Source organism: Opisthocomus hoazin, chromosome 6 (genome assembly GCF_030867145.1).
Source record: "Opisthocomus hoazin isolate bOpiHoa1 chromosome 6, bOpiHoa1.hap1, whole genome shotgun sequence".
NCBI classification, from domain to species: Eukaryota; Metazoa; Chordata; class Aves; order Opisthocomiformes; family Opisthocomidae; genus Opisthocomus; species Opisthocomus hoazin.
In genome coordinates, this window is record NC_134419.1 from 22,604,733 (window position 1) to 22,632,284 (window position 27,552).

At 37.1% G+C, this 27,552-nt stretch overlaps 1 protein-coding gene across 1 annotated transcript in view; it reads left to right on the forward strand.

Moving 5' to 3' along the window:
• Positions 1 to 27,552, forward strand: part of LOC104332581 (putative oxidoreductase YtbE) — a 49,448-nt gene that overhangs the window by 14,637 nt on the left and 7,259 nt on the right. Inside the window, 6 exon segments of the mRNA XM_075424093.1 lie at positions 3,203 to 3,325; positions 3,328 to 3,447; positions 12,283 to 12,324; positions 12,327 to 12,383; positions 26,613 to 26,677; positions 26,679 to 26,705. Of these exon segments, the coding sequence (XP_075280208.1) occupies positions 3,203 to 3,325; positions 3,328 to 3,447; positions 12,283 to 12,324; positions 12,327 to 12,383; positions 26,613 to 26,677; positions 26,679 to 26,705 (434 nt within the window).

The following is a 27,552-nucleotide window of genomic DNA, read 5'->3' on the forward strand; positions in this document are numbered from 1 at the left end:
TTTTTATGGATTGCCAGAGCATGTTTCTCATCCCAGTTTTGATAGCCGTGTTCTTCAGGATATCAAGAAAGTGATGAGTAATCATGACAAAAAGAACAACTTAACTAATTTAAGACTAGTTTTCAATTGATTTGTCCTTCAACCTATCCATATTTCCACTGCAGTGTGCTTGTCCCTCCCAACTACCAATTTTCACAACATCTCTAGGAATGTAATTATCTCAGATAATTACGGCTCTGTCAGACTTGGGTTAGTTCAGTCAGTGAGAGAACAGTGCTGTTCCCCTAGGAAAACAAGTTAAAATACTAGCTAAAAAGTAGGGAGACTTTTTCCAGACTTATTTAGATTTTACTGTTTATTAAAAGGAACTCCCATTTTTTTATCAGAGAATTCTAGAATAAAAATGTATTAGTTCAATATTTTTAGAAATAGTAAGAGTATGGAATGGGTCCTAGTTCATATTAGTCTTAAATGTGAGATTGGATTTTGTCTTTAAATATACGTGTACAGTGTGAATTACATCTCTGTGAACAAAGGGTAATCCCAAACATGAAAGAGTGTTAAGGTGTTCAAATAACACTAAGTCCGGATTTAAAATGTTAAAAAAATAGAATTTTAAATCACTCCGCCTTCTTTTGTCACACTTCTGCATCTATGAATGATAACATATTTAATCATGAGTAAACACAAGAAAACTGTAACTTCAAAAGTCCACAAGCTATGTTAGTAGCGTAATTGATTTAGAAACCTGTTGTTCATGATTCAGTTGGCTTGCAAAGTGATAATATTACATAAATAAGCTTTTAAAATGATTATTTAGTGCATCAGGACTGTTGTAGTTAATTTTTAGGCATAGAAATGGAGATAATTTCCTCCAGACTGACCTTGGTCTTTATTTCCTGTGAAACAAATGTGTGTGCCATCACTGAATGGGGAGCAATAACAAAATTAATCTGAATTTTCCTTCTTTCCTACTCTCTCCCTTTAACTTAAGAGTTAAATTTTTTTAAAAAAGTTGTTTGTCCTAGATGTTGTTACTGAAATCCATTATGCATGAAAAGAGTCTGAGTTCATTTGCAAGACCTCCAAATGAACTCCATTCATTCTGTGCTTAGAAATGTCCGTTCAGCCAGAAACAGACACAATAGTACAACCTCATTTATTTGGCACCAATACCAGCTTATTAAAAGTGAAGGGTTTATTAAGACAAAATATAGTAATTTTTCTGTGCTAGTTATATGATTCTTTAATAAAATTCCTTTAGGGTCTGAATAGTGTAGTCATTGCATGTATGTTCTTTGCAATGTAGTAGCATTGCGTTCATCTAAAATACTTAAACATTCATGAAGATTTTGAAATGGCTATTTTGAAAATGTAAGTTGATCTAGCTTGATGCATTTTGATGTAAAACAAGTTGTAGGGACATTATTTCTAGATGACTCAGAAATTAAGCCAGTTATTAATCATAATTAGTGGCTATGGAGAAAAAAGTTTAAAGTTTTGTCATTTAAAATATTAAATCTTTGTTTACATTTGTAAGGTAAAATACTTATGATACACATGTCAAAATTATAGGAATATAGTATCATTTCATCCCGTTAAAATCCGTGAAGATAAATCAAGAATTAAATACTCCACATTTTGTAGGTCATGAACATAAAGTGGGGATTGTCCCATTGTGATCAGCAGAATGTCACAATCCTCAGGTGTACGTGTTTGATAAACCATATTATATTTTATTTTAAATGACTTGAAATGTTGAGTGAGATTACAGAGGTATCACTGTCATTCCTTCTAAGATTGGGAATGAACAAAAATGATAAGCATTTAGGAGAACCCGGCTTACCTTACATGCAAGTAGGACTTATTCTAAGTTCTCATTCTTGCATGTGTTGTTATGATGTGTGTGAGAGTCATGCAGACTCCTGTGGGCATTCTCTCTGCGGTATGGAAGGTTCAAAGGATGAATCTAAGGTAGTGGGATGTTTTTTCATTTGTTTCCTTTTTCTGACAGTCTGGGTGGCTGTATACGTTTGTGAATTTCATAACATGCAGATAGTGTTTGATGTAGAAATAAATATTCTGTTTGGAGGGAAAGAGAAAATTAACAGCAGATACAAATTTCACTTTCTATTGTTCTTTGACATGGAGTCCTTTATTTATTTAGATTCAGCCGTGGCTGAAGATCCTGTTGCTGTCAACTGTCAGGACTGCACAGAGCCCTTCTGAAGTTAATGAAGTAGCCATTTGCTTGCCAACTACTGTTTATAGCACTAGGGCCTTTAAGTACCAGTCATCATCTTGGAAGGTGGCTTTGGTAGCTGACTGGAACTGACTGAGCATTTCCTCCAACAAACTGTAGAAAATACTGTTGGTGGGAGGTGTGTGAGTGAGGGTGAATGGGTGAGGGACTCATGGCAGGAATAACAACGAACAGGAAAGGGTAGAGTAGAAACATCATCCTTCTTGCTCTCAACCAGTTCTTTATCTGACAGTCCTCCTGCTGCTTGCTTTTCCTGCTGAGTCTCCTCCTCCTTCCGTCCCCTCGACATGCAAAATACACATGCAGTGAACACCTATGTAATGTGAGTTACAGTACTTCGTTACTGAAACTCCCTGAAAACACCCATTCTGTTACTCTTGTGTAGGATTCCATTGTTTTGGTTATTGCTGAGCTTGACATATGTGAATTGCACCTGTGGTATGGCCCGGTCTGGGTTTGTACAATGCACTTATATCTTGAAGTTACCAGGAGTTTAACAGAGTAAAGGTTTCAGGATATGCTTTCTGCAAAGTAAATTGCTCTTTAAGTTATATTTTATTTCTTATTGTTAATATTTTCATCTGTAAATGTTGTGCTCCTATATGAAAATTAAGTGCCATATACTAATTTTCCATGAAATATGTGTTTTCTCTTTGATGGTCTTCAGCCTGACTTCTGAAATCAATTCTTTACAGTTAAATGCTGTTGATACTTGATTTTGGTGGGGTTATGTGTGATCAGCATCAACGTTCTAGCACTTTATGTATTTTCCCAGCTTAGAGATCTGTCAGTTCCCATTTCTCTATTAGGAAATGAAAATTGAATAAGAAGGTTCTGTGACAATATACCAAAAAAAGAAAAACAAAAAGTAAAAAGAATTACAAAGTATGTCCCTCATAATTCACTGGTGACAATTCACTGCTGTTTTCGTTTGTTTAGGTATTTCCCATCAAGGTGGCTATTCCCATGATGCTGCTGTCCATACATTACAAAAATGTGGCATTCGTCATATTGACACAGCAAAGAGATATGGCTGTGAATCTCTCCTCCAAAAAGCCATCAGAGTGCTGTGAAGCGAGAGGACCTCTGGATAACTACCAATCTGTGGCAAAGTGATTATGGCTATGAAAACACAAAAAAAGCCTGCTTGGAGTCATGTGAAAGGCTTGGTGTTGAATATTTTGGCATGAATCTTTACATATAGCTAATTTATTGTACCTTCCATGTGAGTATTTGCAAAGATAAATGAATTCCTGAAAAAAAAATATATAGTACAGATAGATCACAAAAACCAAATTCTTGCCTTTATTTCCACATTTGTAGATTTCTTGTGCTGTTTGTTCTCTAGAAAGTTCACATGCATGTAATTGAGAACACAGACTTTTTCCTTGTTGCAAATGTTTTAAAATGGATCAAGGTATGTTTTGTAAAGGTGCGTTTCATTTTTAAATTGGTTTGAGGAACCACTACGAGTTTTATATATTTTGCTAAAAACACCCAAAACCTATGAAACAAAGATTAATAAACTTTACAATAATTCATTGGTACCAGGGCAACAAAAATGCCTAATTTCTTCTGTGGTCTGCTAAATCTCAAGGAGTGGGAGTCCTTTCTAAAACTTATTTTGTAGGTCTATTAACTTATTAAAATTCTGAATAACTGCTTTTGATTTGGTCTGTCTGGTGCAATGTAGTTTGGAGAAAATGTTAGAAGTATCTACAAGACTTTAGAAGACTAAATCTAACTAACACTGAATTAAACTTATGCATTCTTAAATTTACCGTGATCATAAACTTCTCGCAGTCAAAGATGTGATATTGTTATTCCCTTATTAGGCAGGCAAAGAGCTGTAATATTGATGCCAATTAATTCTTTGCAACAGGTCATAGGAGAGAAGGTACCTTGTAAAAACAAACATGACACTTTTTAAAATGCTTTTACTTCTTCTTCCGTAGCTGGAGCAATGAAAGAAAGTGGAGGTAGAGGAAGATGAATTTAAAGTAATAATCTAAAATAATTATACTGGTGGAGATAGTGTTTATGCTGATAATCATGGAATAATTGACCTAACCATCAGACATTAACTGTCAGTGTCCTGAAAACGCTCATTTTGCTTCTTTTTGCTCACCCTGTTCCCCCTATTACCAAGAAATAAACTTTAATGAGGAAATGAACAGCTTCTGTGAAGTACAGATTTTATAGAATTAATGGCATATAATATTAATGGCAGCTGTGTGCTGTATTCATGGGCTTTTTTGCTTGGGTACATTGCAAGAGGAAGGGAAAAAAAAAATGTATCTGTTAAAGACTGAGATATTTGTATGCACATCTTTAGCTCCTTTCTTTGTGGAAATGTATCCGGGTACAGAATAATGTAAAATGAGTTAAAATCTCCTTGTGTCTGTCCCGTGCATGTACAGGTCACTGCGAGGAGACTTTCATAAACAACATTTCAAGCCCTGACTTTCTCCTCTAAATTAAGAAATAACATTTTTTTTCCTCCTCTCTGCTTTCTGGTTGTTGTGTTTTGTGTTTGCTTTCTTTTTCTTTTGCTTGCTGTGGCACTGGTGCTGAATGTTGATGAGAGGAAAACTTGACTCACTTCCAGGAAATAATTTTTGGTAATTCCTTTTAGTACTGTAAATCACTTCTATTTTCTCAGGTAGTAGACTGATTAAAGTAGGTGCTCACACAAATACTCAGTTCACATATTGCTGCTAAGCAGAAATATGTGAAACAAGGGAAAAAACACCTGGCAGCAAGAAGTGCAAAAATACTGTCACCATGTGAGTGGATCCTTGGACTGGTGTAAACAGAACTTCAGTTTGTCGGATATGTTCAGCTTTGAGACTCCTTTTGCTCATATTAGTAAGACAAATTAAGGAGTATTACAGCTGCCTGTCCAATTTGCCTCTATAGCAGATTTTTTTTCCCCCCCTTTTTTTTTTATGCTCTCACCTTATGCTTCCATCCTTCCCCACCTTTCTTCCACTGATGTGGAGATGTCTGAAAAATGTATAAAGCTCTTCCTGAACCACCGTTTAATCTGACATAGTGACCTACATCAATACTGGCTTCAGCTTGCTTTAACTTGCTCATTTGTAAACTGTGATGGCTTCGGGAATACTTCACATGCAATTCACTGATCTGTCAATGACGATGGTGATCTCTGCAAGAAAGATGGGATGGCACATAGAGTAACAGTTTTGGTTGCTTAATTTGAATCTCTGTTGGATCAAATCCACAGACCACTTTTGTTAAACACGGTATGATCTGCACTCATGTGAAAGAGATAAGGTTGAGTTCTATGTTTAGTGCTATATATGTTGGTGAAGTAGACCCTTAGAAGGAGGTACAATACGTAATGTGTTTCATGGGATTCATAGAAGGCCTTGTGCCTGACGGAGTCCTATACTTCCTCTCTGAGAGCACCCAGCTGGAAGGTGCTATTGGAAGGATTTTTAGAAAAAAAGTGGCAGTGTCTTGAAACATGAACTTTTCAAGTGTTTCAGGAATCATAGAACTATAAGTTGGGAAAGACCTCTAAGATCATCAAGTCCAACCATCAACCCATCACCATGCCTACTAAACCATATCCCAAAGTGCCACATCTACACATTTTTTTAACACCTCCAGGGATGGGGACTCAACCACCTCCTTGTGCAGCCTGTTCCAATGTCTGACCATGCTTTCAGTGAAGAAATTTTTCCTAATATCTAATCTAAACCTCCCCTGATGCAACTTGAGGCCATTGCCTCTCGTCCTGTCACTAGTTACCTGGGAAGGAGACCAACACCTGCCTCACTACAACCTCCTTTCAGGTAGCTGTAGAGAGCAATAAGGTTTCCCCTCAGCTTCCTCTTCTCCAGACTGAACAGCCCTAGCTCCCTCAGCTGCTCCTCATAAGACTTGTTCTCTAGACCCTTCACCAGCCTCATTGCCCTTCTTTGGACATGCTCCAGCAACTCAGTGTCTTTTCTTGTAGTGAGGGGCCCAGAACTGAACACGGTACTCCACGTGTGGCCTCACCAGGGCCGAATACAGGGGCACAATCACCTCCCTACTGCTGCTGGCCACACTGTGCCTGATACAAGCCAGGATGCCATTGGCCTTCTTGGCCACCTGGGCACACTGCTGGCTCATGTTCAGCTGGATATCAACTGACACCCCCAGGTCTTTTTCTGCTGGGCAGTTTTCCAGCCACTCCTCCCCAAGCCTGTAGCGTTGCATGGGGTTGTTGTGACCAAAGTGCAGGACCTGGCATTTGGCCTTGTTGAACCTCATACAGTTGGCCTCAGCCCATCGATCCAGTCTGCCCTCTGCAGACCCTTCCTACCCTCAAGCAGATCGACACTCCTGCGCAGCTTGGTGTCATCTGCAAACTTCCTGAGGGAGCACTCAATCCCCTCATCCAGATCATTGATAAAGATGTTAAACAGGAGCACTCAATCCCCTCATCCAGATCATTGATAAAGATGTTAAACAAACCGGACCCAAAACTGAGCCCTGGAGAACACCACTTGTGACTGGCTGCCAGCTGGATTTAACTCCATTCACTACCACTCTCTGCGTTCAGCCATTCAGCCAGTTCTTTATCCAGTGAAGAGTACACCTGTCCAAACCATGGGCAGCTAGTTTCTCCAGGAGGATACTGTGGGGAACAGTGTTGAAGGCCTTAGTCCAGACAGACAACATCCACAGCCTTTCTCTCATCCCCTAGGTGAGTCACCTGGTCGTAGAAGGAGATCAGGTTGGTCGAGCAGGACCTGCCTTTCCTGAACCCATGCTGGCTGGGCCTGATCCCTTGGTTGTCCTTCACATGCCCAGTGAGCGCACTGAAGATGGACCGCTCCATAATCTTGCCCGGTATCAAGGTCAGGCTGACAGGCCTGTAGTTCCTGGGATATGCTTAGAGTAAGAGCTTTTTGTTCGAAATTTTGAGGGTTGTCGTAAGTCTAACAAAAGTAACAGATGCAGAAGAGTGGTTTGAAAATACGGTTATAAGCTTGTAGAACTAAACTTGGATATTGTAGCTCTGTTTTCATTCATATCTGCGTTTTATGTCCATTTTCTACTGGTCAGTCTATACAATAGAGAGGACATGAAATCCATGGCAAGAAAAGATCTGGTAATAACAGGGCAATTTGTGTCCAAGCTTATTTAGGAAAAGTAATTCTTTAGTTACAAGCATGTGTTAAAGCTGGCAGTTTTTCTGTGAAATAGGAATGTGAAATAAAGGTGTACGAAATATACCTAAATTAGAATTTCTGGTTTCATGATATATTAACCAAATATGTGGTGCTTCACAGTATTTCCATGAAGATACATGGTTCATATATAAAACTGAAAGATCCTGAATAATATAACTATGATGTTAGACCTTTATTTTGGAGGGAGAATTAGTCATTCGTAAGGCTGCAAACAGAAAAATCTGTAGGAGCCCTGGCAGCTAAATGTGCAGCTAAGCTCTTTGTGCTAAGGAGGGTCCTGTTAATTTTCTTGAGGATCTGTATGGGCTACACAATCCATCCATGCAGATAGAATTAGAGACTTGGGAAATAATCTTAACAGGAATTGATAATTCTGTGCATTAGCAGTATATAGAATGCCAGCTGTTGAAACAGATGAACTGCTGAAAGCAGTTGCAGCTTTTTAAGAGTTAAAGTGTTACATTTAAAATACTATTATGAAACCTTTTCAATAAACATTTTTTGAGCAAATGGTATTAGGAGAGCAGTGTTCCAGGATTTTTATTTGAATCGGTAGATTATATATCCATGAGAAGCTGGAAAATTGTATTGTTTGTGGGCAGTGGTTGTAACAGATATGCTGCTCCTTGCATTTTCTAAATGTGGTCCTCAACTAGCAGTCACAGTAAACCAGTATGAAATGGCAGCAAACCTAACAGGTTTGGCAGTAGCAGAATACATTACTCGGGAGGACTTTGATCAAACCTCCAAAGTAACTTCTTGAATGTGATTTGTGGGTTACCGAATTCATAAAGAATTTTATTTTCCTTTTGACTGTTCTGAGTCTGTCACGTTCAGGCAAATTTAACCTATCACCAATCCCCAGCAGGAGTTGGACAAATGTTCTATCAGCATATTCAGTGTAATAGGTGAATCACATGAATGATGATAATGCACCCAGTTCAGATTGTGTATGAATCAGAACATAGGTTGCTTCACTTTGATCCTTGTTCCAACAGAATAAACAACAACAACAAAAAAAGTTAGGCAGGAAAGAAAAATACACCATGTACATACTGAGTGCAGTGACAGTTGAGAAATAGAGGGGAAAATACAATCATTACATTAAGGTAACTGTGCTAGACATTGAACAAATATACTTTTGCTTTTAGGTTTCAGAAGAGCCAGGACTTGTTCTTCAAAACTAGGTTTGTTATCTGGAGTTTTGACTTTTTTTAATGTCGTATTAGTAATTTGAATAGAATTGCAAACTTAATTCCATAACAACATGCTGTTAGCTTTTAAATGTGTAAAGTGTCCATGTACTTTTGAGTTAAGAGGAACTGTGTTGATTGTAGGTGCTGCAACCGCTAGGAAGTAATAAGCCACTCTATTTTAAATGTGTATGTGAAAGCAGCTCACACGTTAAATTTAGTTTTCCTGCAGCACTGTTTTGACATTTGAATGAACTTCAGGCCCTTGCTTACCACTGCACCACTACAGCTTGATTGTGTGTAAAGGATGCTGTAAAAAGCTGGTAAATAGAGAATTTGATTGTGAGTGTTTGGGTCTCTCTCTTCTTTCTCAAGTGCATCCTGATACTGTGAATCAGTGAGGGTTTTTTGTTTTCAGTTAAGATTATTTAAAAAAAGAAATGCTTGCTAGACATCTCAAAGTATTCATTAATCTATCCCATGCTACAAGGCACAACTACATCATTCTCAACAGATAAAAATATAGGCTGTTCTTAAAAACCTCCAGTAATAGTTACACATTTCTTGATTACTGAAACCTTAAGCTATTTTGATAAATAATTTAAAACTAATTTCTTGCCTTCAAAATGAAAATAAGAGTGTTTGTGTAATCCCCCAGGAGAGCAAATAGTTTAAGGAAAGAAATTGTGTGGGTGTTTAGTGTGAATGTGTGTACAAATGAAGATAAAATTGTGGACCTTGGTCTCTGAGGTCCTTACTGTTTTTATTGGCCTACAGATATTATGAAAAGTTTTTGAACAGATGCAGTAGAAGTACGCAGATCCCAATTTAAAATGAACAATGCGTAGTTTACTTCACTAGTGGCAGCTCTATTGCTCGTTGCAAGGTACATTGTATTCCTTCCACTTCTGGCTGTGCTGGGGTGGTTTATGCATGACTGGTAGAAAGAGCATTCTACTTGCTGTCTCTGACATAAGATACCTTTGCCCCATATCTTTTGCGAACACTTCTTGCAGTCAGGAGGACTGCACTTTGTGGTACAGTAGATGCGTTCTAGCCCTAAATGAATATATTTCTAGCTGTGAAGTAATTTTTATTTCAACAAAAAGCCTAAATTAAAATAAACATAACAAGATGATATGGACATCACATACCTGGTAACATCACCTTTGTAACTTAAAGGACCAACAGCTAATCATGTCAGCATTGACGAGGTCTCAGACACTAATGCAGGGCCAGAGATCTTTCAGTTATCAAATCTGTTAGAAGTCATTGTTCTGAGACTAATTTCTTGGGCTGAGTACAAAGCGTCTTTGTATGTGGAAATCCATGGTGTAGCTATTTCTGTGAACGTTTGCAAATTATGATGTCTAACTGAATATTCAGGCTTTTGGAAAAGTAGATTTTGGTGACAATCTGCTGAAATTAATTATTTTTTGTTGGTGCTATATGACATGTTTCTGCATAGTTAAGAAGTACTTACTAGTCTGATTTGGAGAACATAACAAGCAGCAATTAAAGATATGTAATTCTTCCATTTTTGTGAGAGATGGGCATCAGATACCAGTGACTTACACCTATTTATAGATGACATTTCCTTTATCTAAACAAACAAACAAAAAAACATGGTAGTCTCTGTGCAGTAAGTACCATCAATAGCATATAGAATTTTGGATCAAAATGAACACTTGATATTAGCAAATCCTAATGCTAAACCTTGGGATTGCATCTAACGTAAATCAGTGGAAATTTTAAAAGAAACTTTCTTTGTAACAGAATTAGAGTAGTCCTGAGTTTTGAACATAACCTTAACGGATACTTTAGTCAATATTCCAACATTAGTTTTCACTTAAATGTCACAGAAATTGGTATTTATTCTTAATAAATACAACTTATTTCTTCAGAGCAATTAGAGAAGTAATTATTCACAGATCAGTGATGAAGAAGACTGCATGTGTTTTTTTTACTCTTTTCTAGATTGGGAGTGGATTTTAGGTATATGAAGGCAAAGAATGAGGAACTTTCTCTTTAAATGTGACATAAATCCAGATGCTGCAAGCCATTATATATAAGTGATATATGCTTCTCTGAGCAATTGTGTTTAAAAGTCTAATGGGTTGTTGATATCAGAAAGTGCAAATTTAGCTCATGACTTTTATGATACACCCAAAATATTTTTATTCTAGATACAACTGTAAAGTATCTTACTGTACAAAATTGTGTACTGTTCTAATTAGGTTCTTAGTGTAAACAAAATACTCTTTGTGTTGCAATGATGTACCCAAATGGGAACTGGTGCATTATAGTGAATTTCATGTTACCTTTTCCTCTTAAATCAAGGTTGAATTTGCATTTATAGAGGTGGAAAGCTAATATACCACGCCAGTGGTATAGTAATCATCAGTGCAGTCCTTAAATGTGAATTAAAAAAATACGACAAAGGATGTGTGTTTACACAAAGAGAAAAAATGTAATGGTGTAAATGAATAGTGTTATGCATTCAAAGAATAAAAAAGTCTGCTCATTGCAAACGAGTGCGTGTTTTTATTTCTTAGCTCTGTATTTGAACTGCCAGAAAAGGAATATTATAAAGCACAAAGACAATGATTGATGCGCATCTCAGTCATACATTTATTCCCTTTTCCTGTTTTGTGTCAGAGTAATGTATGTGGCAAAGACGCCTGCAGTTACTTGTTTAATCTGCAGTTAGAATATAAATAGAAATGTAATTGTTTTCAAACTATCTCCCATGTTTCTCCTTCAGAACGTGTAGCAGTGTCTACAAACTCATAAGTTATAGATCCTATCATTTTTTAAATTTAGGTAATCTGATTTGGAACTCTGAGTCCAATACATGTAAATTTCTCATTCGGTAGAAGAGTAGTCTTTTCTTGCATGGAGACAACACATTAGAAAGTGATTTCCTGACACAACCAGTTTCAGCAGCTGCTTGGATAATTTCATCGGCAGCAAATCTTAATTGTGTTTGAAATTGTGCTAACATTTCATAAAATGCAGTAAAACATCATTTTGTTCCCTTAAAATAATACATTAAAAGATGCTTAAAAAAAATCACAAATGCTGCCACAAAACTATAGCAAAAAAACTGCATCAAAGAATGTGCTGAAATTACCAACAGAAATTCATAAATGGAGGTATTCTTTAGAAAGAAAAATCCCAGACCCACTGCTGAGGTTGTGCAAGATATCTGTAGAACTGCCAAACATATTTATCTTCCATAAACTTGAAGACTTGTAGCACTTCAGCAGTAGTCCAGTCTTAATTCCAGTGACCAAAATCCCTTTGATTTAAATGGGGTTTGTTATGTGTTGAAAGTTTATGAAGTGTGTATGTGATCATGAAATTCTGATTACGGTGACCTAAACCTGTGGCACGTGGGCAACTTCTGCTACCTGTAGTTGTTAATGAAATGTTGTAGATTTCATTTATTAAAATTAAATGGATGTATACAGTAATGATCATGGACTAGTAATCTTAAATATTTTGAGGATAATATGTTAGGCGGCATTATGGAGGAAAAAATGCTTTTTCACCTGGTTTGATACATACTTTTTTGGACACTTTAATGAGTAGTCTGGTTCTGTTTCTTTTTTAGTTATTTATTTAATACACTGGCCTGATGCATATGTTCAAGGTAAAGAAATTGAGAGGTCTGAGCTGAAACCTGGAGAGCGATGGAGGAGCCCTATGAGAAAGGTGATATAATAATGAAAACCTATCTTGGCAGAAGGAATTACAGTGCATTTTGGGATGTGGGGAATTAATAGAGATTTTCAAAAACTTAATTTGAACTGGATGCTTATATTTCAGTTGGATTTGAGTGTGTGAGTTACATGAATCTCTTTGGAAATTGCAGCCTTAGGATTTTGGTAAGTTAAATAAGAGAGCTTTATGTTGCTTGTAAATAACACATTGCTAAATTCTGCCTGTGAGAATTATGATAGTGTGCATACTTTCTTGATGAAATCTACAGTTTACATTGAAATGTATATGCCACCATAGAACATCTTTGTAATAGCCTCCTCTGTTTTAAGTATAAAACATGCAAAGTTTTACTTCCTTTAGATTTTTTTTAATTGTATGTTGTAATTTTCCAATTATCATATTTTTGTGGTACTTTATAGATCCATTAGTGTTTTAGAAAAGGTCAATAAAACAAAATGGCTAGATGAGGAACAAATACTCAACTGCAGATTCTTTGGTACTAACTTTTGGAAAAAAAATTTTTCAAAGGGACCTATTATCTCAAGTTCTGATAACTGTCAATTTGATTGTTGGTGCACTGCAAATTCAAGTTTGTGTTCATAGCAATAGGACAAGTAGACTGCCCCAATCAAAATTTATCATGTAGATTTAAGAGGAGGATTTTGTTCCTGAAGTATGCAGTACTAATAGAAATAGTGTCGTAAGAGAAGATCCTGTCATGCAGTTCTTGGGCAATGTGGACCACCCTATTTACAGCTTCAGAGAAGTTCCATGGACAGGGAGAAGAGTTCTTGGATTAAGTAGTCTATCCACTAACCCAGAGTTACTGAAATAGTGATTGTAGCAGGAGAGTTGTACAAAGGCAAATACAGGCTGTGTGCCACTACCAGTTTTATCAGAGCAATAAAGAAATTTGTTCTCTTACACTTCAACCCTTCAGTTACTTTTGGTCTGCCTCTGGAAACACAGAAGTAAATTATTATATATCTTTTATTCTTGCTTTTTGTATTAAGCATAAAGGAAGTTGCAAAAAGTGTTTTCTGCCATGTAAGGGATTACAACATTCAGTTTTTAAAGAAACACTACACTGACCTAATATTTCAAAGCATCAATGACTTTTAAATCCAAAGATGGATTATTCTACAAGGTACTTCATCCTTCCATGAAGAAGTTTGTTTTCCGATGAGCACTGGAGTTAGTACCTGTCATTTGTGCCAAGATATGCCATCCTAATTTGCTGAAAGCAGGTTGTATTTTCACCTTCTAGTATTATTCCTATCCTATTGGCTTTATTCTGCTTTTGCATCTGTATTTGTGATCTTTCCTGTCTTACACAACTCTTTCTTTCTGTCTATATCTTGCTAATGGGAGAGACTGTGAGCTATTCAGTGCTCTTCCATTAAGAGACTGGAAATACCATCACTGGCCTCACAGGCAGAGGAAAAATTACTTTTATTTCTTGTTCCTATGCATGGTACCTCTTTACATACATCCTATGTTATATTTATTTTTCCTGCAGTTGCATTTCTTCAACAGTTTTGTCAATTTGCATGTTGCTACCCTCAGTCTTTTTCTGAATTTAAGCATTCTGTAGACTTATGATTCATTTAGCTCAGCGCAAGTTTTCCAGCTCTGGTTGTCTAAATTACCTCCGTTAGATCATCTACAGGGGAAGGAAAATTTATTAGTCTGGTTGAATCAAGTGCCTTAGAACATTAACCTCCCCATTTTTGCTTTAGGGCATACAGACTTTGGATGTTCTGACCATAACCATGTGTTACTGAAATGACACTCAAATCTTAACCACTCTGGACATGGAAATGTAACGATTCCTGAGGAAAATGTTAAATAATTTGTTTGCATGGTTAACCACTAGACTTTCCACTAAAGATTAAATGCTTGCATACCTTTATTTGACTTGCTGTGTGTTATATGTTAGCCTTGGTATGAATTGAATATAGGATTTGGTCAAAATTCTTACTTGAGGAAAAAAAATAATCTTCACTTATTGGGGGAAAAATTGTAGGTTCTGTACTAAACAGCTGAGTTCTTTGTCTTCTCTGAGCTTTGCATTGATTCAGGTAGTCATTGGTTCCTGTTTGCAATCCTGTTAGCTTCTTTTTAGGAAATGTTTATTCTGGAAAAAAAAATAGTAGGAACTGATTTAAGGATTGATCATTTCAACTAATAATATGCTTCTACAGTCAATTCACGAAGGAAATATTGAAATTATTCAACTTGCCAGTGGGTTTAGCAACTAGCTGTGTCCACATTGAAGAGTGTCTGAAAGTGCAGTGACAATAAACATTGTTCTCTGTAGAAAAAGAATTGGTTTGTATTGTGGAACTGATAATGCATATTTATCTGCAAGAAATGTATGAGATGGTAAAAGAACTCAATATTGACCTAAGTCTTTGGCCTGGGTGAAGTTAAGATTTTCTTCAATCACTTCTCTGTATTCACAGACCACTTCAGTGCAGATATTTGAAAATCTCATTCTTTCAACTACAGTTTAAATCCAGGTTAATATTTATTCTGCAAAATTCCACTTACCTGGGGCAAGCAACATTGTAAAATAATGTAAATTATTTGTAGTCTTTTTTTATTGTCATTACCCGATTGCCCTAGGAGGAAGGTAAACAAAGTGTTAGTGCTGAAGCTGGTAAAAGTCTTTAATGCAGATATTTTTAAGATTGTGTTGAATTTTAGATGGGTCACAATGGTCTCAAGTTGACACAATAAAAATCGCAACTGCCATAAAATCCAACTGTTCATAGATTTGAGAGAATTTTTTTTAGGTCATCTCTACAAACCAGGTTCCCCTGAGAGCTGAGACACAGGGCTGCAGTAGCACAACTTGCAGGGCTTCTGGCCTGAAGTATCTTCTCATCCAGGTAACCGAGGAGAGACCAGAGGTTCTGGGTCTGCGCCCCTGTCCGGTTCAGCAGACACTAGTTGGTAAGACTCTGACCCGAGATAATAAAAACTCTGTGTGACAGGTTGAAAAAAACCAACTGAATTATTTGTCAAAATTATTGAAATAAATATTTTAGGGAGCAGAAGACTCGCATAAGAAGTTAAACAAAATTCCTCAGATTATAATGAGTCCAATTTTAGTAAACTCGTATCTCAGACGTAAAAGAAATAGCAGGTTTATTGTTACTTGGATGCAGCATGTGCCAATGAAATTGGTGTGTAAACTAGTAGCTGTGTGGGCATCCTTAAGTTTACTGTTTCTTAATCCTTGACTGCTTAGTAGTGCTTCCTATATATATATATATATAAATGGAGATTTGGAGTTGAGCTGTAACATCAGAATATTCTCCTAAATAGAAAATAATAGATTCAGGTGACAAAAAAGATTGTTTGCTATCACTGAAAAATCCCCACCGTGGCTTACCACTATACTGGTTTTGTATTTCATCAAAAAGAATTTAAGGTTAACATTTTTCAAAAGAATCTCTTGTCCTGATACAATTGGAACTGGAAACACAAACAATTTAAAATGAGAATCTGAGTAGTATTTGTTAGAGATCTGGTTACCCTCTCCAGTTGATTACATACCATACTGAAGTTTTGGGTGGCACTGCTTGGATCCAATGCGCTTAATATCTCTGGAAACTAAACAGAATCTGGTTACTGACCCGAGGCTGGGGTGCTAGGAACACTTGATAGAAGGTTTCATATTTTGCACTCTCACCCTTGTGCTTGAATCCACTGTTCAACTGGCTAATGTAACTGAGGAGCTATCTCAAGATGTCACTTCAGGTTAAAAGAAATTGCCAGTAATCCTGGGCATTTTTCTTGAGATTTTTTGTGAAGGAAGCCATGACAGGTATGAGAGCATGCCTGAAAACACTCATAGGGATTCTGAAGCCACTGTTGTCCTTTACTGTAACAGTATGATTTAATACATTTATTGCCTGTGTTAAAACACCCCAAAACCTTTACTCACTTTGGGTGTTTTAATCCCTCTGGGTTGTGTCTCGAACATAGTCTTGTGTCTTTCTGGTTTATCCTTGAGCTACAGAGTCTTTCACTAAACATGCTCATCTTTTATTTTTTCCTGGCTAAATCCGTCACTGTGTTTCTTAGAGTCCATTGAATGTTGTACAAGCATCTTTCCCTCTTTAACCTGAAATTTGTGTATTTTTACCCTCTATCCTCTTTTCCTTACTAACAAGGCAAGGTTATGCTTTTAGTTCACTTAGTATTCCTGTTGTATAGCCAGAGTCCAGTCATTAAATTTGCTGGTTTCCCTAGATATCTTTCTAGGGAAAAATGTCATGCAGTCCTGGTCAACAAAGGTAAATAAGTATTTGCAGTGGTATAGAAACCTATAGCAATTGTATCATTCCACAACATGAACTAAAACTTATAAATTGTATGTACCTTTCCCCAAATCATAAAGTATATCAGAACACTTATTTGTCATATAAATAAATTATAACACTTCTTGGTTCATGAGACATTCACATGCTGGTTAAGAAAGGATTCAGTGCAGAGATTTCTATTTTGTCTTACAATTTGTTGTCTTCTATAAGTCTTCAGACCCTGGGATTTGCATGCATTCAGGCCCAGCATTACTCCCAGAGGGAACTGTGCCTTCTTATGTGTGCTTGGGGATCAGAGTTCTGCACCTGGTCTTGATAGTCAGCCCAAGTGATTGGAAGATTTTCTAGTGGAAAAGCTCCTGAGGAACTGCAGCAATTTGCACTATCAGTCATTCAGTCATTGCAGTTGCTTTATGTTGAGAATTGGGAAGAATTTAATGGGGGAGGATAATTATTACTTTCTTTACTGTTTTTATAATTGTAGTGTGTACCTGACAGTGTAGGATAAAGGCACTACCTGCACTAAAAATTCCCATTCAAAAATGCTGGATGACTTCTGATAGACCAAGCTGTTAGCTCTTTATTCATAGCAGGAAAGACCTTATTGTTAAACTGACTTCTGCTAGCTGAGGAACACCTTACAGTCTGAAGACTTAGTTTCTTTAAATGCTGTTATGCCTGAGAATGTAGCGTTTCTTTTTTTTGTTTTGTTTTGTTATCTTCTGTGACTTGTTAATCTGCTGCAGTTTGATTGGAGCTGTTTCACAGGAGTCAGGTGACTCCATTGCTGTACCTGCATCTGTCTTAAGGTCGCAGTACAGAGGTCTCTATCTGTACTGCAGTGCTGAGGGGCAGAGAATTAGAGATGTGTTTTTGTTCAACAGCCTGCATACACGTTTTCCTTTAAAGAGTTTCAGGAGAAACAATGCTGAGGGAAAGGGAGAAAAAAATTCTTAATTTTGGTCAGTGAGATATTTGTGTATAATAACTGGTTCTTTCTGTTGTAATAGCTGAAATCAGCTAGGATTCTTGTAATATCAAGGCTATGGTTGGAATTTTTGTGGTCTCATACATTGTCATTTTGTGGAATTATCCTCTCCAGTACCTCAGGACAGAGGCCAGACCACTTACAGAACCTGTTCCAAGATACATACATTGAGTCAAATATTCCCTTGACAGCTGCAACATTGTTGTATAGGCATTTGTCTGCTGGCAGATGAAATCAGTGTGGCAAGCTGCTTTGACATCATGAATAGTCATTATATATGCTCACTGGTAATTGGTATGTTCCTAGCAAAATGACCCTTTCCATATGCAGTCTCTTTAATGACCTTGATTTTGGCATTGTGGGTAGTCCATCATCTCAGCAAGCTTTTCATACACGCACATGATTACTTGTCCCTCCATCTAAAAATGCTGGGAAGAATGACGGCCTCCAGCCAGCTTTTGCCTGAAGTTGGCAAGAGTAGTAATGTGGTGGGTTTTCTGGATTCAGATCCCACTGGGTCTCAGTGCCATTTTACTAAGAGTAAAATTTTCTGTTTGTCTTTTTAGTGTCAGCAGTGCAGCTTATGCTTACATGAAATATTCATACTTGCGTCAGAAATTCCTTAATGTATTAACATACGATTTTGTTAAACATAGATAAATGTTTTCCAAAATAAATACAATTATTCCATTAATATGTTAGGTTAATTGTCTTTGTGTATGATTTGAAAACAATCCTATAAAGTAAAAGAAATTGTTTAGCCCAGGCATTGAAACCATGTCACTGTGTTCTTGACAAAAAGTTAATGTTTTGCATAATACCAAATGAGAGAAGAAATCTAACCAACCTTAACAATATTCTTGTCCTTTTCATCTTTGGGCATAGATCATTTCAATCATCATCTTCTTCCATTTTCTATCAACTCTTAAAAGTACGAGTGAGGGTTCAGTAAACCAAAAGCAGCTTCTGTGTAGATGGCACAAATTTCTAGTACACACTTTCCTAGATGACACATTCTGCTTTTATTCTACTGAAAAATTACTTTAAATCTAAGCTTATATTGTCAAATGTTGAACAGCTGACAATTCAAAAACATTTGTGTTACAGCTCCACAAAATGTTTGTCTCCAAGAGTGTTTATGTTGGTAGAAGTTATATGTGAATGTTTGTATTAAAGTTGCACTACAGTTTTAATAAGTAAAAGCAAGTAAATAATTTTCCTACTAACACATCTTTTTCACATTATCTATAGTATTCTGTCTGTACAGATGAAGGTGTCTCTTGGGCTTGTTATTGTCAGAAACACAGTTCAGAGATGTGTTTTCATGGGTTGAGTGTGGCTGCAGTTGGCGAGGATGTTGGTTGCACCACACCCTGTTGATCAGATAAGACAGCAATTAAAGATGTATGCAAAAAAAAAATTTACTACACATATTTATGTTAAAGATCATAAAGAAGTCTTCATACTGTGCAAGATCTTATTTGAGAATAAGAAACAACCATAGAAGTAATTTTGGTGCAGATGTAAAACTGGGAATAAATCTAAACTTGCACGAATGTCTAACCTCATTTGTTATGTTTTGCTTTTTTAAAACATTTTTAAGGAATTCATGGGTAATTCTAAGTGTAAAAATAACCCTCAGTTGTCTTTGTTTCATGATTTATTGCAGTGTATGGTTTGTGCTTTTTCTACTAGCAAGTGAATCCTTTTTGTCAAAAAAATAGATAAATCTTTTTTGCTTAACTTACTTGAAGCAAATGTACACATTTGTGTACCCACACAGAAGTGCCTGGAGGTCCCGGTGTGAACACAAGAACTCTAGGGAAGAAGGCAATGCTCAAATACATTTCAAAGGAAAGTCCTTGTCCAAAATAACTTTTTGTCTCAATAAATAGCGTACATGATTTAAGGAAAAGGCATCATTTATCTGTTTTGCATTTGTTGAATTTAAGCCCTAGATTTTTAGCTATTGTAAATCAGTATTTCTTTATTGACATCATTCAGGTTGCTGTTATTCATACCAGTTGGGAATCACTGTCCTCTCTGATACAAAGTCCAAAAACTATCCCAGTTCAGGAAACTGTGCCGTCATAGTTACAGGGAGGATGAACTACCTAGAATCTAAGTATGTGCTCTCCATAATACTTCCAAAGTGCTAGTTTTAAGGGTACAGACTCTAATAGCCTTTAAGTACTTGGCTGAATTGCTGATAATTTTGATCACATTCTCACAACATAGCATGTGGTGGCAATATTGACTTAAGGTACAGTGGGATTGATTCTGTACTGTGTAGCTTTTGCAGGTTTTGATTGCCCAGCTGTTTGTGAGCAGCTGCAGAATGTATTTTCAGCCTTTTTTCAAGCCTGTGTGTTGTTCATGTGTGGTGTCCTGGGGCCTCTGTTGGGGTCCTGGGGGCTCTGTTGGGGTCCTGGGAGCTCTGTTCGGGTCCTGGCGGCTCTGTTGTGGTCCTGGGGGCTCTGATTTTACATGCTTAAAACTGGCATAAGAGAAGGGAAAATCCGTAAGAGTACAAGGGCATTGATTCGGTTTTGAAAACAACCAGACAAACAACCTTTTTGGTGTTTGGTTTTTTTTAATCTGATCTGGTCAATGTCAACTCAAGAAAAGAATATGTCAGCATAATTAAGATAGTGTTGCATTGAAGTAGTGAGAATGAGCAGCCAGGGTCAAAGAGACAGAATACATTAAGATGCATTATGCTATTTAGTTAGCTGTTTAAGAGTTGTGTAAACTGAATGTTTATAATGAGTTTTCAGTCGCAGAAGTTGGCAATTTGACTTCTACTTATGCCTCCTCTCCTGTTGTCCTCACAGTTAATCGTGGTTCACAGGTAATTTGTAGCAGGAGTAATGATCATGGAATTGTACTAGCAGGAAAGTAATTATAAGGCAGATAAGCACCTATACTGCAGTAATGAATAGGATAAAAATAAATCAGGGGTTGCACTACATGATCTTGAAGGTCCCTTCCAACCCAAACCATTCTGTGATTCTATGAAATCCTTTGGGGGAGGAAGCATGACTTTTGTGTTTTCAGTTTTGCCACAGTCTTCCTGTGTGTCTTAGGACACTTAGACTTTAGGTGTCTGGTTTTTAGCCTGTGAAATGGGAACAAATGTTATTTTGTAGATTAGAACTTAATTGCTTATTGGTCTGTCTAAGAGTCATCTGCTTTATTTATCAAGGCTTTGGCTTGCAATCTGCACGTGGGGCACACTCGGCCTACAGCTCTGATTTAACAAGCTGTGCTGGTATGTTTCTATGTATAGTTTCTATGAGTAATACCATTTACCCACAGAGAAGTTTGTAGCGTATGTGTCAGAATTCAGAATGTGAACCTTTCCAACCTGTGTAACCTCCTTTAATAAAGATACAGTTACTGCAGTTGACCTCTTGTAAAAAGTGGATTCATTTGTGTTTTTGTTCTGTGGCCCGAATAGAAGGTATAACAGAATGGGCACTGTTCACTGGATGTGGGAATTCTCCCTTGCTCTGGCTTGTGTAGAGCAGCAGGGAGGGGGAGGAAAATGGGCTGCACAAACCCAATATCCAGTCTTGTAATTTAAAAAAACTTTTTGATCTGAACTTTGTGCATTTAATATTCCAAAGAGTGTTTAGAAGTTTGATAAAAGTCCATAGCAGTGCTAGAGAAAGATAAGGCTCACTATTGTACTGAAACAATATTGTGGTGCCAAAACAATATATTTATGCTTTTTTGTTGCAAGACTAACAGTGCCCATCAAACTTTGCATAATTTGGTATTATACTAAGCAAAGGAAAAAATACCCAATCATTCTCTAGGATGCCTTGAAAAATGCTTTAAGCTTAATACGCAACTACATTGCTAACCAGTCCATTAGCATGCTGTATTGATTCACAGCAGCCAGTAGTAATACAATGTGGTGAAACAGAAAAGATACTATTATTTTTGCCGCAATGATCAACCGTTATTTTGCCAATATGTTTTCTAATGTGTCTTGCGGAGTTTCATGATAGTTTTTCAAAGCTGCATGAAAATTAATGTTCCACCATTGTGGTCAGTCATTTTTTAGCATGCATAGAAGCATCATTGCCAGGTTTTCCTTCAAGCCTGTGAAGTCGGTTGCAAGGAGTAGGACAAAGCCTCAGTAAGCTTTGAGAGCTAATGGGGAGTTGCAAACTCTTTGTTTATTGCACCTGGCACTTTCTCAAAATCTGTTTCATAGGGGCCACACCACTCATTTCCTCAAGCAGCAGATAAGGAGGATGCTTTGTCTCCCTGAGTCAAAGCTCTGTGACTTTGTAAATAAGGCAGCAGCATAAGTATATGTTTTAAGAGTGTACTTTCTAGAGGGATTATCAGCTAGCACGTGGCAAACTTTTATCTCTGAGGACCTGAACTTCAGGACCAGTTAAATTGGTTAAGCTAACAAGAAGTATAGACATTAAAACCACCTGCTGTCATAACAGTTAAGACATGAATTGTGCCTGCATTGTCTGAAATGGGATTTTTAAGAAGATTGAACAGTTACTAAATTGAAAATATATGCTTCCCCCCCCCCACCCTTTTCAAAAGCATTCTGGTGGTTTTGAGAGTTATGGCACAAACTTTGGGGAACCTACCTCTGTCAGAGCTCCACGAGAGAGGAAACCTAAGGAAATGTGTGTGGGGTGTGTGTGTCATCCTCCCCAAGTTGTTTAAAGGCAATGAGTCAGGACCCTTTTATGCAAGGTTCTCAATATGTAATTTTTTTTTTTTATTTCTACTGCTGATGTGATCATTTCATGGATCTTGTTTGATATACATAGTCACAAGTGTTGGTCTGTCAGATAAGGCCTGGGAGCTAACCAGACTTTCCTTTTCTCATCTATCATTTTCTAATTCCTCATTCTTGGGCAATAATCCAGCAGATGTAAACATGGAAATAATTCTGTATAATCTCCTGCTTTAAGGAAGTGTCTGGTTTTGGCTAGGACAGAGTTAATTTTCCTCCCAGTAGTCGCTGTGTTTTGGATTTAGTAAGAGAAGAGTGTTGATAATACACTGATGTTTTCAGCTGTTGCTAATAAGCAGATGTGCAGGATCTGGCCCAGGCTGGCCCATGCAAATATTCCATTACCAGAGACATCATGCTCAGTTTATGAATGGGGATTGACCAGGGGGCAGGAATCCTCCTCCTCCTCCTCCTCGTTGTTGTTGTTGTGGTTGTTGTTGTCTTTTCTGTGAGTTCGAATCCTCTCCTTTCCAGGAGTTCAAACTTTTCTGTGAGGTTGGTCTTTTTCAGGAAAAAATTTCATGAAATTCATGAAATCCATGAGTTCCAGGTTCTGCAATCACTGCTTGGGCACTGACTGCAAAGCGGTCATTGGGTGGTGAGAAAATTGTATTGTATATAGTTTGTTTTGCATATTCATTATTAGTATTAGTATTTTGTGGCATATGACGGCACAGACTCAGCTTGTGGTGCAAGTGAGACAAAGTTTATTTTGCAAGCAGTGCTTTATACATCTTTACCGGGATGTTAGTTCCCTGGGAACATTCTATCCCGATAAGGCACCTATTTGCACGAGGGTCTCTATTCTACTTCTGTCCAATCCATAGCCATATCACACATCAGGTCAGCCAGTAAGGTTGCTGATCACGCACTGTCCATGCGCTGGCTGTCAGTACACAACCGCTGTTTTGTAACTCATCATGTACTTGGCTCCTTCAGCACATCCACAAGTCCTGTTTACTTCAGCGTTTTTCTCTTCTGTTTATTACAGCAATCTGCTTTTGTCCCCGTCCTCTACAGTATTTCCTTTGTTGTCTTACTAAACTGTCCTATTAAACTGTCTTTATCTTAACCAACAAGTTTTCCCTTTTGTCCATTTCTCCTCCCCATCCTGCCAGAAGGGGGAAGGGGAGGAGTGAGCGAGCAGCTGCCTAATGCTTAGTTGCTGGCTGCCATGACAGGCATTGTACACATGGTACAACCATGACAGGCAGTCTTTCCCAGATTTGGACAATGTAGGGCAAGTGTGTTAATCTTTCATCAAGCAGATGGAAGTAATGCTCTAGAGTAGAATCCATTGATTCTTTTTTTTCAGGAAAGTCCAGTGTTTTGCATTCATGTTTCCACCATGCATTGAAATAAGTTTTTTTTACACAATTGGGCTATGCAATTGTTTTCATATTTATTGTATTTTATATTGTAATTCCATGGAAAAGTCAAAACACTTTAACTTTCATGTATTAGACTGTACCTCAGAACAAAGGAATGAAGTTCTATGATTTCTACGATTCTATGATTCTAAGTTGAAACAAAGGGTTCTAACTTTACCAAAACTAAATATATGGATTTAATGAAAATGAAATGTTTTCATTGTAGTCCATTAAAAAAAAAGAAGTGTTAAGAAAATGTTGTTGCCAGAAAAACGTTGAAATTCTAATTATTGTTCCTCTGTTGTATAGGAAAATGTTTACTTGGCAATTTTGAATTTAGCTTTCTCATCACTCTAGATGCAGCAATCCCATAATATTGATTTTGAGTGACTCAGATAACTTTGAAGACAGAACAGAACTGACCTGAAAATTCTTGATGGGAAATCTAACAGAAAACTTACCAGTGAATGCAGTGGGACTATGGAACAGACTTCAAAGTCTCCTATGGAAGTATGCTAGAAGCAAAACATCATAAAGTATACAGTAGGAGGAAAAAAGGGAAGCTTTTTGTGGAAATGGACAAGTTTAATAAACCCTTTCATCTTTCATGTCTGTGATTGAGTTCTGTTTTATTTCAGTCTGAAATAAATGCTTTATTCTTCAAGGGCAATACAGCATGTTTTTTGTAACTCCTTAGTTTTCAACAATAGAGTTTAATATTTTGGTGCACCATTGTGTTAAAACTGCAAGTGCTTTTCTGATTTCTTTGGCATAATAATTTATTAGTGTTGACAATCCAGGGTTGTTTGTCAGTAGAAGTCAGATACTCAGGTTTTGCTCCTTCTGGAAGATTACATATAAATTATGTAAATTGCTGTAGTGCAGGTTATAACCTAATTATGTTATACATCTTGAACATTGATAATTTCTGTAAGGGGAAGCTGTCTAGCATTTTAGTTGCTAATGTCTTTTTTTCTCCTTTTTGTATTGTACAAAAGAAACCACATTAAAAAGTGATAGTATGTGTGCAGGTTTTGCTGCTGTGCACCTTAATCTGCTTGTACTGCTAAAATACATGAAAGCAACATAGCAGTCAAATTGCCTATATTTATATGATTAGTGACTTTTCTAATGCAAAAATGATTTTTTTCAGGGCTTTAAAGATCTGTTCCTAGTAATTAGCAATAAACTGTAACTTCACTTATAGAATTTCATAGAAGACTAGAAAAGATTAATTTTTTTGTGTCCAGTTAAATCTAACCTGCAAATTCAAGATACTTTGTAATCTTCTAGCTCATTTTTTTATATGCCAATTTATAGTCTATTTGCAAGTTTGTGTTTTTTTTATAAATAAAATATGCATTTTAGGAATAAGAACTTGGTTAGTACATTTTTCTCCAACATTTTCGTTTAGGTTTTGCTTCAAGTGAAATTATTCTTTTTAATGTATTCATGTCTCTCAGTTGCATTAATAAATGCTCTTTATGTGTCTGTATTCCAGATTCAAATCAAGGCAGCTCCACATAGTTCCCTGCTGACCTCAAGAAAGTGTTGATTCTAACTGTGGAATGAGGGCGATTTCAGTCCAGAAATCATTCCTTTGACATCAAGTGGCTGAAATTGCCCAATGACTCCTTTTTTTCTGAAAAAAATAATAGTATAAATTTTGGCTTAATTCCTCTTTTTTTGCTATAGATATTTGTGTGCATATATATATAGGTAAGCACGTGCATATACATTATATTGGCCAGCACAAACACTGTATTAACAACAGTGATTAGACTTCTGTGTTTACATACCTTGAGACAGACTTTCCACCTGCAGAGTTACAGACTGAAATGCAGATCAAGTCAATCAAGACAAAGTTCACATACTGAAGAACGAAGTCTGATTCATAGTCCGCAGAATCTACAGCCTGAAACCACTACTAGCCTGACACAGTTGGTCTCCCTGTTAACTGTGTTTTAGCACAGAATAAGGACCAAACTATCAAAGATCAGTCAGGGTTGTGATGTGGTTGCTGGCCAGTATTGGGAGTTGTGCTTTATCGTATCTGATGTTTGAAGAACGACCTCTAATTTCAGGACTGTCAGCACTTCATTTATATACATGCAGGCACGCTTAAGGCTTATTTAAAAAAATAACCTTCGTATCACCTATGTGCCACTTTATTTACATGTCAACAGGAGCTGAGAAATCTAGCTACATTTTTAAGCTTGTTGGTTCTTGTTATATCCTGCTCACTTAATTAAAGTTTTTATGCTGAGTTTTACATAACATCTCATAATGATCTAATAGAAATATAAGCAGTGCTACATAGTTCACTTGGGCTGCATGTCCTTGTGTTTTATTGCTCACACCTTATTAGTCTTCTGCAAATGTTCCACTTTTCTTTAGTTTTGGCAAGCTGCTCAGAACACCATTTCCTTCTTTTCATTCTAGTGGAGTCCAATTGTTCTTTGCTTATACTACATTACCCATTCCCAGAATTTAGCCTGGAGTTTTTATACACTGGGGAGTTTCCAGTGTGTTTAGATTATAAAATTATTTCCTAGTGTGACTGGGACAGAACCAAGCTTTCAGATAATGCTGTCAAACTAGATTTCAGTGCTGGTTTTCTGTGTTTCTTTGCAGTATTTTGCTATGTAAAAATGAGGCATACAACCATTTTGTCTCTTGAAAGTGATATTTTTCGTAATCCTCCCAAATAGTGAGGATTGTCCCAAAAGTTTTTCTTGTTCTGTTTCTCATTAGGTTTGTGTAGATCAATTGGCGTAAGCAACTTCCTTATCAGTCATCTTGAGCAACTAAAGGAAGACTTGTGTGATTACTCCACAGGTTAATCGGGTGAGTGGATAAATATATTTAAAGTACCTGAGTTGGAGTTTTTGCTTTGGTTTTTTCGGTTAATAATCTCCTCCCCACGCCTATGCCTGAAAGACTACATCCAAACTAGCCTTAGTCATACAATTTCTTCTTTCATTTCTATATACATATTGAAAACCATTCAGGAAGATGACCTGAAATGGGGTGGGGGGTAGGTGGGGGAGTCCTTCCTCCTTTCTTTTCCCCAGCTTCTCCCAGGCTACTGGTTTTAAGGTACAAACAAATGGTTTGTGTATCATTTTTTGATGATAAAACAGTTTAGAAATAAAATTCAAGGAGCACTGGACATTTACTATCTCTGGAAAGGCTTTGGAGAGAGTCTGTGTTCAAATACAACACTGAAAGCCTCAGGTGATTACATATGCATGCAAGGGTGCTGTTTCCCTTGCTCCTGCCTTATATCATAGTAATATTTCAAGATCACATTGAATTCAGTGAACTTCTCATTTAGGAAGGTGCTGCGAGAGCCCTGACAAAATTCTTTTGCTGTCCTAGCCAGATAAAAAATGGCCACCTACATACCGGCAGACTTCTAGGACTCTGACAACTATTCCCTTGTTGCAGTTTTCTGCCCACAGCTGTGCTGGAAGTTCATGCTCCCATTCCTACCACCTCCTGCAGTGAAAATGTGTGTATGCTAACATAGAACTGGGAACTGGAATGGATGAAGTGCAGGTGTGCGCTTTTCCCCTTTGTACAGGTGGTGAGGATTTTGGGCAGCTGTTTGTGGTTTAATGTCATAAACAGCCGTAAAAAAGTTGCTGAGAATGTGACTGTCATAACCTAACATCCCTGATTTTTGCTGTCC